Raw genomic sequence first — 12,497 nt, forward strand, 5'->3', positions numbered from 1 at the left:
CTGAGACAGAGAGGGACTGCAGCTATATGTAGCATGACCATGTGACCTAGGGCTCCTCTATCACCTGCCTTTTCTAGTCGATTGTGTTAGTGGTGTATGAATCAAAGGAAAAAGCATGTCATGATGTAACATCTTTGCTAACTTACATCTGCGTTCTTTAAAGTTTGTAGAAACAATGATGTGCATGTGAGAAGACAAGTTACAGTAATATAAACTGGTATATGCTAGAGGCACCACACTCACTGTGTTGTAGGTCTTTTTCTTGTCCTCCTCTTCTGTGGTTAGAATGTGACAGAATTGAGAATCTGGGTCCAAAGAGGAAACGTTAATTTTTTTTTAATTATATGTATTTTTATTTGATGTGTGTTAGTATCAATCTTTTTTTTTATTCCTGTTTAGTTCTTGCCATGCATGAAAATGTTTTAAAGTGCCCCACCCCAGGATGTACTGGAAGAGGACATGTCAACAGCAATCGCAACACGCATCGAAGGTAGATCAGAAAAGTTGCCGTCCACTTAAAATTGAGTAGGAGTAAATTGATGGGCACATCTTGGAATTAGATGATATGTACTACTCTGCAGACTGTTTATGAACTGCAAGGGTAGCCTGTGTTATTTATAACAAAAAAATTGTGTTTAATTCCATTATCTAAAAAATGGCTGCAACACTGAGAATGGCAAATTCCACTAGTATTTTTCAGATATGTGATTTAAAGCTATATATTCTTCACAATCTTCACAATGAAAAGTCATCATGTACAAGAGGTAGGAATGAACAAATATATTATTATTGCTACAACTGGGAAACCCAGTGGAAACCAAAAGCTGTTTGTTTTGCATCACATACGTGGCAGTCCTCGGCAGGAACTTCTGATCAAGGCACATTGCCTTTTAGCAAAACAGAAAATTTTAAGTGGAATGTTTTAGAATCCATTTAAAAGCTCCATTTATTACCCTCAGAAATACCATCTTCCTGCTTGGAACATTCCTGTCCGTTTAACCTGCTGCCTGCAGGGAGAAAGTAAAATTGAGAAAAGCCTTCCAGACAGGCAGTTGGGGAATCACAGCTGGACAGCAGGTGAGGCAGAGAGTCAACGCACTCTGTGTCCAGCAAGCCACTGCTGTCAGCACAACTCTTGTCAGTAATGCTTTCTGCTGGAAGCCAGTAAGCCAAAATATTCCATATACTGCTTCTGGAAAAATACAACATCAGTCTTACAAACAAACTTGGGACATAAAAAATTCAAAACCAACTTTCTTTGTTGAACTGAATTTTTGGAGGATTTGGTTTTGTTTTTGCTGCTTGATTGATTGGTTATTGTATGAGGGCACAGAAACTGAGGATTATCATACTATATTACTAATCTTTAGTATAAAAAGTCAGTTTTTTCCAGAGATATGACAAGCTTGTCTACAAGAATATATAAGGAACACCAAATATTTAGTCTTTGTCTTTCTTGTTTTAAATCCCCAGTCATCTTTGAAGCACATCAACTGTATCATAAGCAACCCATAAATAGGATAAGAAAACATGTTCTAATCTAATAAAGCAAACAGAAAAAATAAGCTAGCACAACTTGAAATGACAAAATGTGTTCTTTGGTAGCAGTCACTCACATATCCCTGTTTTTTTCCCAAATTCACTTTCATTTTAATCAGTAGGAGGCTTATATGCATGGTTTAACTGATAAAGTAAATGTCATTTGTCAAAAAATTTACTAGTGACTTGCCAGACGCAAAACATCAAAGCTGAACTGCGGAAAACTCCTACATGATTCAGTTTACAGATATATCACCTAAAATACAAAGATTTCACAGTTTTGCATTAAGGATTGAAAACTAGATGAGTCTGGTCTATAGCAGCAGCAATTCCCATAGATGCACAGAACATCAGAGAAGTTCAAAGTCACTGGATTCCAGAGAACACATTTCTTTTACTTAAGAATTAATTTTAACATTGGTTTTTTTTTTCCTTTTCTTCACCTTTGCTTTTCAACAGCCTCTCTGGTTGTCCAATTGCTGCAGCTGAAAAGTTGGCAATGTCCCAGGAAAAGAACCATCTCGAGTCTCCAAAAGCTGGGCAGTGCCATGATCAGACTCATAGGTAGGAGTGCTTGCAAACCAGCCTCTCCAAAGTATTTATGCGCAAACTCTATTGATTGGTCCTCAGGTCTTTCACCTATTTCAGCTTTCAGTTGCAGTGGTAGCTTGGTTTTCCAAAATGAACCTCTACAAAGCTAAATAACTTGACTGTATCTCAAAATAAACAACCGTCTTTCTGCTAGTTCTTTTGCATGTGGCTGACATTAAGTACAATAGACCTATCTTTTGACAAGCAATCAAATATATTCTACTAAATCTTACTTTCACACAAGTAACCTGATCAGAACAATTCATAGAGTTTCTTAATTTTAAGTTTATTGGTTTAATTAGTTGAATTGTATAATGACATCAAAAAATAGAAACACTTTTTATTGCAATTGTATTTTGTTTGAGTTATATGGACCCTACAGACATGCATAATTTGTACATCATTGGCACCACGACCATTACAACCTATTATATTCAGGTCTATTTGGGGACACTTTAATTTGTGGATTATTGACATGATCAGCTCTAATGGTTCCTTCAGAGCCATTACAGAATATTATGTCCATGTGTCTGCCAACTGCACGTGCCTTAACTCTACATATGAAAAGTCCTTAGGAAATTGCTAAAGACAAGTAGTTACTGAACATTAACTAAACAGAATAACATACCATAAATCATTCATTTCTCCCAAATAGCACAAGCAATTATTTCAGATCATCTTATATTATATTTATACCACACTCATTCACAGTAAAGTGGGAACAATAGTGATTAAAAAAACCTGAAAGTCCTTTAACTAGAAAAAATCAAGACAATTTTTATAAATAAAGGGAGCCCCATCCTACAGAGGTAACCTAGTAGTAAGTTGGTAACTGTCTTGTAAATATCCCAAACCATTAGAAAAGAATACTAAATTTTTTTATGTCCTCATCTTTGCATTTTGAAGTAGTCAAAGTACTCTGACTAGTAGGTCAGCCACCATATTTATGTTGTTTATATCTTGTATACACCTACCAGTAAGTTTTACATGTGACAATAGCACATTTTTTTAATTGACATGGAACCATATGCTTTACCATGTATTTTTTGTCAAAAGGTTTTTTAAAGATATTCCTGTCTTTCTCCTTCATTCTTTTTCTTCTTTCTGTAGGACAAATTTAGCAAAGCAGCCTGAGGTATCTCAGTACAGTTACAGAACTTCACAGCCGGTCACCTCCTCCAGAGGCACCTTGGCAAAGGAACAGGAGAAGTTTGGGAAAGTACCATTTGATTATGCCAGTTTTGATGCACAAGTCTTTGGGAAACGCACAACAGCACCTGTGACACAAGGAAGAAAAACACCTCAGTTTCTTGAATGTAAGCTTGAAATTCAGTTCTCTCTTGGAAAAGGGGCAGAATGTCAGACTTTTTTTTTTCTTTTTGTTTGTTCTACTTTCCAACTTCTAGAATTCTAAAAAGCTCTGTAGGAAGCATTTTTAATCACTTGTGGCCAGAATGGTAAATAGAATTACTAGTTGGTTACATCATCACTACAAGGTTTACTATTTTGATGCTTCTTTTAAAAGCAATTATCAGGGGAAAAGTGGAGTAAAAAGGAATACTTTATGTTTTATCTGTTACATTCCTCTTTGGCTAAATTGTAATATCTTTATGTGATAGGATGTTGTCATGAGAAGTCCCATGGAATGTGTCTTTATAGGACATAATGAACTGTAGTACAAAGAAATCCAAGTTAGGTTTCAAAGGCACTTTGAGTACCTTTTAGATGCATCCATACAGATATTATTCCTCCTAGATGAGCATATGCCTCAGCTGCTTTAATTCCAGGCCTGGACTGAATTTATTTTGCTATCTTATATTACTGTACTACATCATATTTTAGTGCAGACATATCCAATGCATCAAACTGTTATCAAGATTCTCCTGCTTGCATCACTTACAGATCTGCTGAGGTACTACTCTGTAAAAATGAGATACCGCAGTGTGGACACTGATTATTTACTGCTGATTCTCTTCACAGTCTGCATGGGAAACTTCAGCAAGATTCTGTCATTGTGTTGACCATTATAAAATATTTTTTAGTTCAAAGAAACAAATAATTCTGTTGCCATGAGGGAAATGGAAAAGAAAGGTTTCATTGCACCATAATTGGGTTCATAAGAAAATAGATCCAGAACAATGTGACAAAAGACTCTTTAGTTGGCTTTTGTTTTGTTAATTGCAAACAAAATAATAAAGTAAAATAAAATAGGAAAAAAAATATCCCAAATATCCTAACAAAGGAAAACATTCATAGTAAGGTGAACAGAAAAGCAAAAATTTTATATATTCATAAATACATATATAAGATAATTAAATATAGCTCTAATACTATAAAATATTATATGTTTTATATATTTATAAAATTTGTATTAATTTATGTTTATTTGTGTATGTGTCCAAGTACACACAAACACACATATATATGTTTGTAGGTATCTGTTTTGTATGTGTATATATATATATATATATATAAATACTCTGTTTAAAATTGCAAATGAAAAGTAGATATTTATCTGGCCTGGAAAATAGGCTTGTTCAAATGAAAGCAAATATGTGCATTGCCAGCTTCTTGGGTGGCAGATTTTCCAATTTTGTTTGTAAAATTGAATATTCCCTATTAGCCATCTCTTTGCACAGATGTATGTCTATTTCACAGGTTCATTTCAGAGAAAAAATGATTGAAATGTTTTTATACAAATGCAAATACATACATATGCAATTTATGTATGAAGTATATCAGGGCTGAAGTTTACAGCCTGTTGTTCTTGCAAAGATTGCAGTGTGCAGCTATTATTTTAATGGAAAGGTGAAAGTAAAAGAACTGGTGAGTGCTTTAACTATGCAGGTATACAGAAGTTGGCAATAAGAAGCTGATGATGTAGTGACTGATTCAGAGTCCTATGTAAATACATAGCTAGCTGAAAGCCCATCATTAGCACTTTGTGGATTCTGCACTTGTAAACTTGTTTTGTTAACAAAGCATGCACCCTTTATAGCCTGAGGGGTTTTTGTTTGGTTGGTTGGTTGGTTGATTTTTTTATCTTTTAAGGTGGGTAATGGAAAATGTATTTTTCTGCTCTTTAAATACAATTTGAATTTCACTGTAGTAAGTGCTAAAAAATTTAGACTCTCTTGCTTGCACTATAGTATTAAAACAGGGCAGATAAATCCTTTTTAATTTGCACTGGAGAAAGGGAGTACTGAATCATGAGGCTTTCATGTATTGCTCTACTGCGATGCCTCCAGTGCTTAGAAAAATGAAGTATGGCGTTCAGCTACAGTCAAAGCACTTAAACAAGCATTTCTTTTAGAGCATCCCAAGTTTGAGGAAAGATGAGTCCTTCAAAGCCTTGTGTAGCTCCTAGCATTAAAATGCACTCAGCCAAAGCTCTACATCCAAAGGGATCAGAGCCTTGGGGCTCAGATCTTCAGGGAGCGAGCAGATGGCCATATGCAGAAATGTTCTTGGTGTATCTGGGTGTAGGCTGAGAAATCGGATTTTGCTTAGTTTATCTTTGTAGGGCGCTGTGAGAGCTACAGACAAAAGAAGTGATTATTGCTTCCTTAGAGCTGAAATCATGGTGTTGTGTTTTCCCTGTAACAGTCTATGACATCTCAAGCTTCAAAATCCAGAACAGAGAGCAGAGTTCTCTCTACCTGTTTTCGAGTAAGTGCTGCTGATGGAGAAGAAAACAAAGAATGACACATACCACTTTTGCCTGTGAAAGTGCTTTTCTGTTCACCTATTAGTATTTCATTCCAAATATAGCCAACAAAAGACTAAGTCAAGATCATTGGAGTCTTCATTGCCATTATTTTTTAATTGATTGAAGGACAGACTGAAATTTCTAAAAATTTCCACAAAATTAGTACTGAATGTTCCTTACAGGTATTGTTTTTATTTGATTACTCTGATTCATTCAAGGGCCAGGTCTTGTTCTCCTAAGAAAAGCTATTTAAATAACAGACTTATTAATCTAAGTAGGGTAAGCAGTGTTGTTTTAGCTAAGACTGGACAAGTCACTGTTGTTTTTTTTACACAATAGAGCTCTAAGAGGAAGCCTCTATAAGAATACACTTACAATTGCATTTACCCACTCGTGTGGTCAAATCATGATGGATAACATGCTAATGCTTGTTCAGTCTTTCCTTGGACATCATTATTTTTAATGCCTGAGTTAGGGATAAGTAAAATATGAGTAAAAACCTCAGTTGATTGTTAAAAAATGTGTATTTCTTCAAGTAAAAATTAAATTATCGTGTTTTTGAAGCCATTTTTACTGCAAACCCTTACTGGCAATAGGAAAAGGATTGTTTTAAATGTAATCTTTGAATATTTTTATGTATGAAATTGTAGTCTGAGAAACAAAACTATTTAATGGGAAAAATTTCATACATGCAATTGCTAATCAAATCTCTCTTCAACAGCAAAGCATTTTTCAAATCCAGTGAAATTTTCTAATCGACTGCCTAGTGCTAGCGCCCACACACAGAGCCCTTGCCATGCCAACTCTTATAGCTACGGTCAATGTAGTGAAGACACCCACATAGCAGCAGCTGCTGCTATCCTGAACCTTTCCACCCGCTGCAGGGAAGCAGCAGAGATCCTCTCCAACAAACCACAGAGTCTGTCTGCCAAGGTAGGGTAGTCCAAGAACCTGGAGGGTGTGCTAGCTACTGAACTGTGTGAATAAACTGTCTTTCATGTTAATGACTGCATTAAATCCCCCAAAAGGAGGCTTCTGTTTGCATGCTCTTTTGAAGAGAGACAGAGAATAAATCAGTAATGCAGTGACCAGTTCTGATAAAACTAAATAAATAGCAGGAATTATGTTGTTAATTCTTTTCATAATTGAGCCCTAATTGCAAGGGGGGAGTTTTCTGGGAGGAAAAAAGAAAAAGGTTATTTGAAATCCAGCAACAATCTGTGGTGGATAATGCGTTAGATATGTTTTAAGATGAAATGTTTCTCCCTCTGAAACCTGCCATTAGTGATCATTTTGGAGACTGATTTAAAAAAAATATAAAAATCATATGATTAATCAGAGTGATATTTTGCTAGCAATGGAACAGCACTACACCTATGGAGTCTGTTGTGTTTGGAGCTCCTAACAGTTTGGCAAGGCAGAGAGGGGGGAATAACAACTGACTTTGGTAAAATTCCCCTTTCTGCTGGCAAGAGTGGAGAATCAGGCCCACTGCGCTTGGAGATAGATAATTTGGGCAAGTCTGTCATAATGGAAAGCTGCCTAATTTTGTAGATGTTTGTGTGGCTTTCGTGTTTTGATTTCTGCTCTGCGTTTCCTCACAGATCTTTATGATATACAAGTGGTACTGTGTGAACTATGAGCCTTATTTTCTGTGCCATTACCTAATATTATAATGCTGATGAAAATAGACAAGATTTTCTTCTGATGACAGTGGTGTGGGAGCACTGTTGTTTATTATTTGTATTAAAGTCACACATGTTCCATTGCGAAGAAACTTTTGAAAGCTCTATGTAGATGAGAGGGTGTCATCCCAAGATCTTGAGGAGAAATCATTTGGAAGTAAAAAGAGGTACATTTGTCAAAATACAGCGTAGCAGATTCGCTTCTGCTGTGGGCTCTCAGTACTGATGTGTGCTCTAAAAGAGAGATGACTTGTTTCTCTACAAGTCAGTGTCACTCTACCTTATTTGTTTTAGCACCAGGTTCAGTCTGGCTAGAGGTGTCTTCCAGAGCTGTTGATCTACAATTAGGTTGAGTGTTCATTCACCATTGCTAAGAGGTTAGTTGTTATTTTTTGAGTGGAACCATTAATTTTACCACCTGCATAACACCTTGTTAGGTATTCTGAGTCTTGTGCCTTTGCAGGGTGGTATCCCCTACTTTACTGCTTTTGATTTCTACTTGTGAAGTTTTGGACCTTGAAATCAATGTTGAGAGATGCCACAGGGTAGACTCTTTGGAATATGTCCACATGCATTTCCTGTAACTCAGACATTATCTGCCCCAAAGACTGCTCACAGAACATTTCACTATGACAGATCTATCCCTGATATCTGCTGTAAAACACTCCTTCCACCAGTCTTCAATAGAGACTTCTTCTAGTGGGGAAATGGAAACTGATGCCAATGGTTGGATTAAATTGCTGCAGCAGCCTTTGGCTGACCTCAGCAATAGACCTTTGTTGCCAGAGACAAGCAGTAAAGGGACCAGGCATAACCCAAAGATTTTCTCCTATGTACCTGCTTTACAGTTGCCAAATCACGGGGAAGGATTGAATGGAAGTGAACATAACAGTAACGATATGGAGGGACACTTGGGGCACATAGCTTACTCATTTTTCACAGCCAGGAATCCAGCCTAAAAGAAAATCACCTGCATACCTTGCTATCTGCCTGCCTCCACTTTTGCCAGACTTTCTGGAGGGCATATTGCTACAAAACATCTGACAGAAGAATCAGAATTAGCTTCTGGCCAAAACACAGACAAGTAAGCCCCAAACAGATTTAGTGTCCAAAACCACACAAAACCTATTTTTATTTGGTTTTGGATATTTATTACGTTTATCATATAGGATTCAAACAAAAAAAAATTGTGGGATTAGGTTGCCAGGCTCTCTTCAGTGAAGATGCTTTCTAATTTTAAAATATGAAGCAATAAAATAAGGCTACTTGTAAAGAGACTACTATTTATCAGTGTTTCTGAATTGACCAAAAATGTAAATGTTTATTTGCTAGAATACCTTACAAATTTTTATATTTAAAAAAAATCTCTTTAAAGACTTTATTTGTGTTTGAAAGCAAATAATGCAGCACATTACTACAGAGTTAATTATTTCTTTCTTCTACTCCACAGCACACACATTCACCAGGTTTGAAAATACCTGTGTGGAGTGGCTGTGTTCAGAGCCCCACAGTATTAGACCTCTCAGCCCTGCCCCTTGCCACATTTTTTGTTCCTTTGTCTAAGAAAACCTAGTTAGCATCGTCCGTACTTTAGCAGATCAAAGCTCCTGACTTGTAAAGGTATTTGTTGTTCTTTGAGCGTCAGTCAGCCTCCCAGCAATCCAAGCCATAATACTTCGCAGATGGGAGGCTGAGTGGTGTTAGACCAAGGACATGTGAGACTGCAGAGGACTTCTTAGGCTTGCTGGAAATCCTTTGCAAGTTGCACAATTGTCAGAGATGTAAAAATATTGTGCTTCTATTTTTTAAAAGCAGAACTTAAACTTCAAACGTTTCAAGCAAGTGGCATTTTCTTGTATTTGCTCAAGGTGTGCGTATGTTGTCGTGCTTAAACAAGTGAGGAAAACACCAAAACACTTTTTAGCACAAGTGTGTTTCCAAAGTAATTTTTTTTTCTTTCTGTCTCTTAAATTTTATTTCTTGACCTCCAGAGTGTTGTCTCTCTCTTAGAAAGAGAACATTATGCTGAATGTTCACCACTGTCCTGTATAAATAGCTAACACTAAAATGATAAATAAATGTTTTTTACAACACACTTCCAAATTTCAATAATTTAATGGATTTTCAAATATGTATCTCTCCTTCTCTACATATCAGTTCCAAAAGGAAACTCTAAGACAACAAAAGTAAAAGCAAAGGGTAGCAAGGATAGAGAAGTCAGATTATATATTAACAGTATCATTGGTAAGCAAAACTTCCAAAGAGACCTAATGTACAAGGGGATCTGACAAATATCCCAAGCTTAAAAATTATGGTTTAAAATTGAAGCAATTTAAAGCATAAATTTATTCTGAAATGAGCAGCAAAATGAATCCTAAAGCTTCGTTAATTATCTATCAGTTGCATAAAAAATACTAAGACCACCAGATACCTTGATGATATTTTTTTCAAAAATAATGAATACCACATTAATGTTACATTGTCTGAGCCATTCAACCTCCACCTGGGGATGCAGCAAACTGCTCCCCTGACTATAATCCCGATCAGTCAATTCTCATGCAGTCAGTACCCCAAGCCAGTCTCCTGGTTGCATTTAATTTGTAGTTGATGTAGGTTCCTTCAGGTCCCTTAGAAGTCAACAAAAGGGCTCCCCTAGAAGGCTTAGCCTGCAGCTTCTAGCATGTGCAAGAGTCTACATCATCATAACTCCCAGGGATCTCCCCTGTTTACAACCCTTACCACACACGTCTCACAGAGGTAGCTGCAAGCAGTACAGCTTATCTGTATCCTCATCAATACTGCTTGCCAAATATTTTGTTGACTGTTTTGGTGTTTTTCCCACCTGTTTAGACAAAATGGCATATGCACACTATGCCTTGAAAGAAAACAAAAAAATGACACTTGCTAAAAACGTTTAAAGTTCAAAGTCTGTTTCTGAACAAAATTATGTCATCTCTCAACTCTTGGATATTGATGATGGTGATAATTCCATCAATTATTTAAAAATTGTAGTTAGTACTCAGCATGTTTGTCAGGCAGTACTTTACTCCAAATACCTTAAAGCCTAAATACAGGATGAAAAATCATTCAAGGTACCATCCTGTAATAGTGCTGTGCGTATTGCTCTCTGAGTACCTTCTTGGCTAGCTTTTTTTAATTTGTGAACTGCTTTGGGCTGAAATTGAGACTCCGTTCCTGTCTCAGATGTTGCTGGGCTGTTACAAGTTTTCTTGTTTTGACTCAAATTAGTGTTTTAATTTGCTGCAGAAGGACTAAATTGCTTAAATTAAAGTGTGAAGAGCTGAGGACCAGGTGGACATGTTTTTGTTGGCTGGGAATAGAAAAGATTGTACTCTTTTGGATGGACTTGCATTAAGAATAGTATTCACTATATACTATTCACTATTTACTATATTCACAGTATACACAGGGCAAGATACAAGTCTCAAAGTTACTCCCAATACCAGAACTTAAGAGCTTTTTTGAGCTTTCCAAACCAGACTGAACTGCTGAGGGGAATGTGAAATCATTGATCGTGTTGTTTCTTTGGACTTACTTAGTATTAAATTGTATGGCTGATGCCAACCAAATACATACAATCCCTTAAATTCATGATACAATCTCCCTAATGTCACAGGTTTGAAATAAGATCCATGCAGACACAATAATTTACTCTTTCTGATCCAGCTATGAGATAAAGCTTAACTTCTAATCATTACTGGAGACACACTGGAGAATATTAAAAGTTGTGAGTGATCAGATGGACCAAAAGCATATGGAAAAATTCAGGAGAAATTTAGCACAAAACCCCACAATCTTTATTGTCCTAGCGGTTGTAGTACATTCCTAAGTACAAGACTTAATGAAGTACTAGAAAATATTCTGTAATATTTATTTCATGAAATAAAGGAGGCTGAGAAAGACTGACTTTAAAGTACAAAACACTTGTAGTGGATAGAGACCGTGTATCGTCTTACACTCACTGATTTTTCTTCATTGCTTCAGTGGATATTTTCCTGCCTTATGCTAGCGTAAATGTAAATGTAAATAAGAACAAAATTAGGGTCCAAAGATTTACACAGTTGCAACCTAATATTAGTTAGGAAATAATAAGACACACTTGCATCTTTGTTTTGCTTATATTTTTAAGGAAGAGTCAGAACAGTTTACATTGTTTTGGTAGCTATATTTTAAATATGTCATGATAAATGGATAAATATAGGCCTGTTCACACATGCACAAGAGTCAACAGTAATAAGATCTTGCCTCCACTGAGAACACAGCCTTTACAAGCCTGAGCTAAGCATAGCGAGTGCCATTTTCTGTCAGTGTGTCATAACACTGCTCTAGCATTTTTTCCATTTGTCATTTTTGTCTTTTTGGTTCCATTTTAAAATTAATATAAAAATAAATGTGGTAAAACAAGCAAAGGAGACATACTGAGAGGAGGGTAGGATGAGAGTAGGAATACAAACTGGAGCAGTAACTCTGACTTCCTTCTTTTTGCTCTGCCATTTGGAGTTTGCTATGAAGGCAGCAAAGCAATAGCTCTTTTATATCATTCTGAATAAAAAGCCATGCTGTAAACGTGTGATCCATCCTGCAATGGGCAAAGGGGGATATTTTTCCCATGACTTTATTTAATTGTTGTGTGCATCTGTGAGCTCACTTAAACCCCATCTGCACGCTACTTCACAAACACACAACCCAGCTTTCTCTGATTAGAATTAGGTATGTGTTGGACAACCCAACTTCTACATGAATTTCAGGCAAGTGTTGAGAAAGCTTTAAATATCCATGTTAGGAAATGTTCTGCTTATCAGCCAGAGCTCCTTGTGGAGGATAATGGTATCTTTTTCTCAGAGACAATGATTTTCTGATATTGTTCTGTGATAAGTTGCATTGAGGAAGGGACCTTGATTGGTTTTTGTCCTTTTTTGTTGTTGCTGTTGCCTTCCGAGTAGTTGATATTT

The 12,497-nt window shown here is 36.4% G+C and overlaps 1 protein-coding gene across 1 annotated transcript in view; it reads left to right on the forward strand.

The window, feature by feature from the left end:
• The window catches only part of ST18 (ST18 C2H2C-type zinc finger transcription factor), a 169,015-nt gene that overhangs the window by 127,933 nt on the left and 28,585 nt on the right, over nt 1-12,497 (forward strand). The window contains exons 9-12 of the mRNA XM_018080283.1: nt 400-490; nt 1,999-2,103; nt 3,241-3,446; nt 6,561-6,772. Coding sequence (XP_017935772.1) covers nt 400-490; nt 1,999-2,103; nt 3,241-3,446; nt 6,561-6,772 — 614 coding nt within the window. The remainder of the gene's footprint in view (nt 1-399; nt 491-1,998; nt 2,104-3,240; nt 3,447-6,560; nt 6,773-12,497) is intronic.

This window comes from Manacus vitellinus, unplaced genomic scaffold (genome assembly GCF_001715985.3).
Source record: "Manacus vitellinus isolate BGI_N305 unplaced genomic scaffold, ASM171598v3 scaffold_1_pilon, whole genome shotgun sequence".
NCBI lineage: Eukaryota > Metazoa > Chordata > Aves > Passeriformes > Pipridae > Manacus > Manacus vitellinus.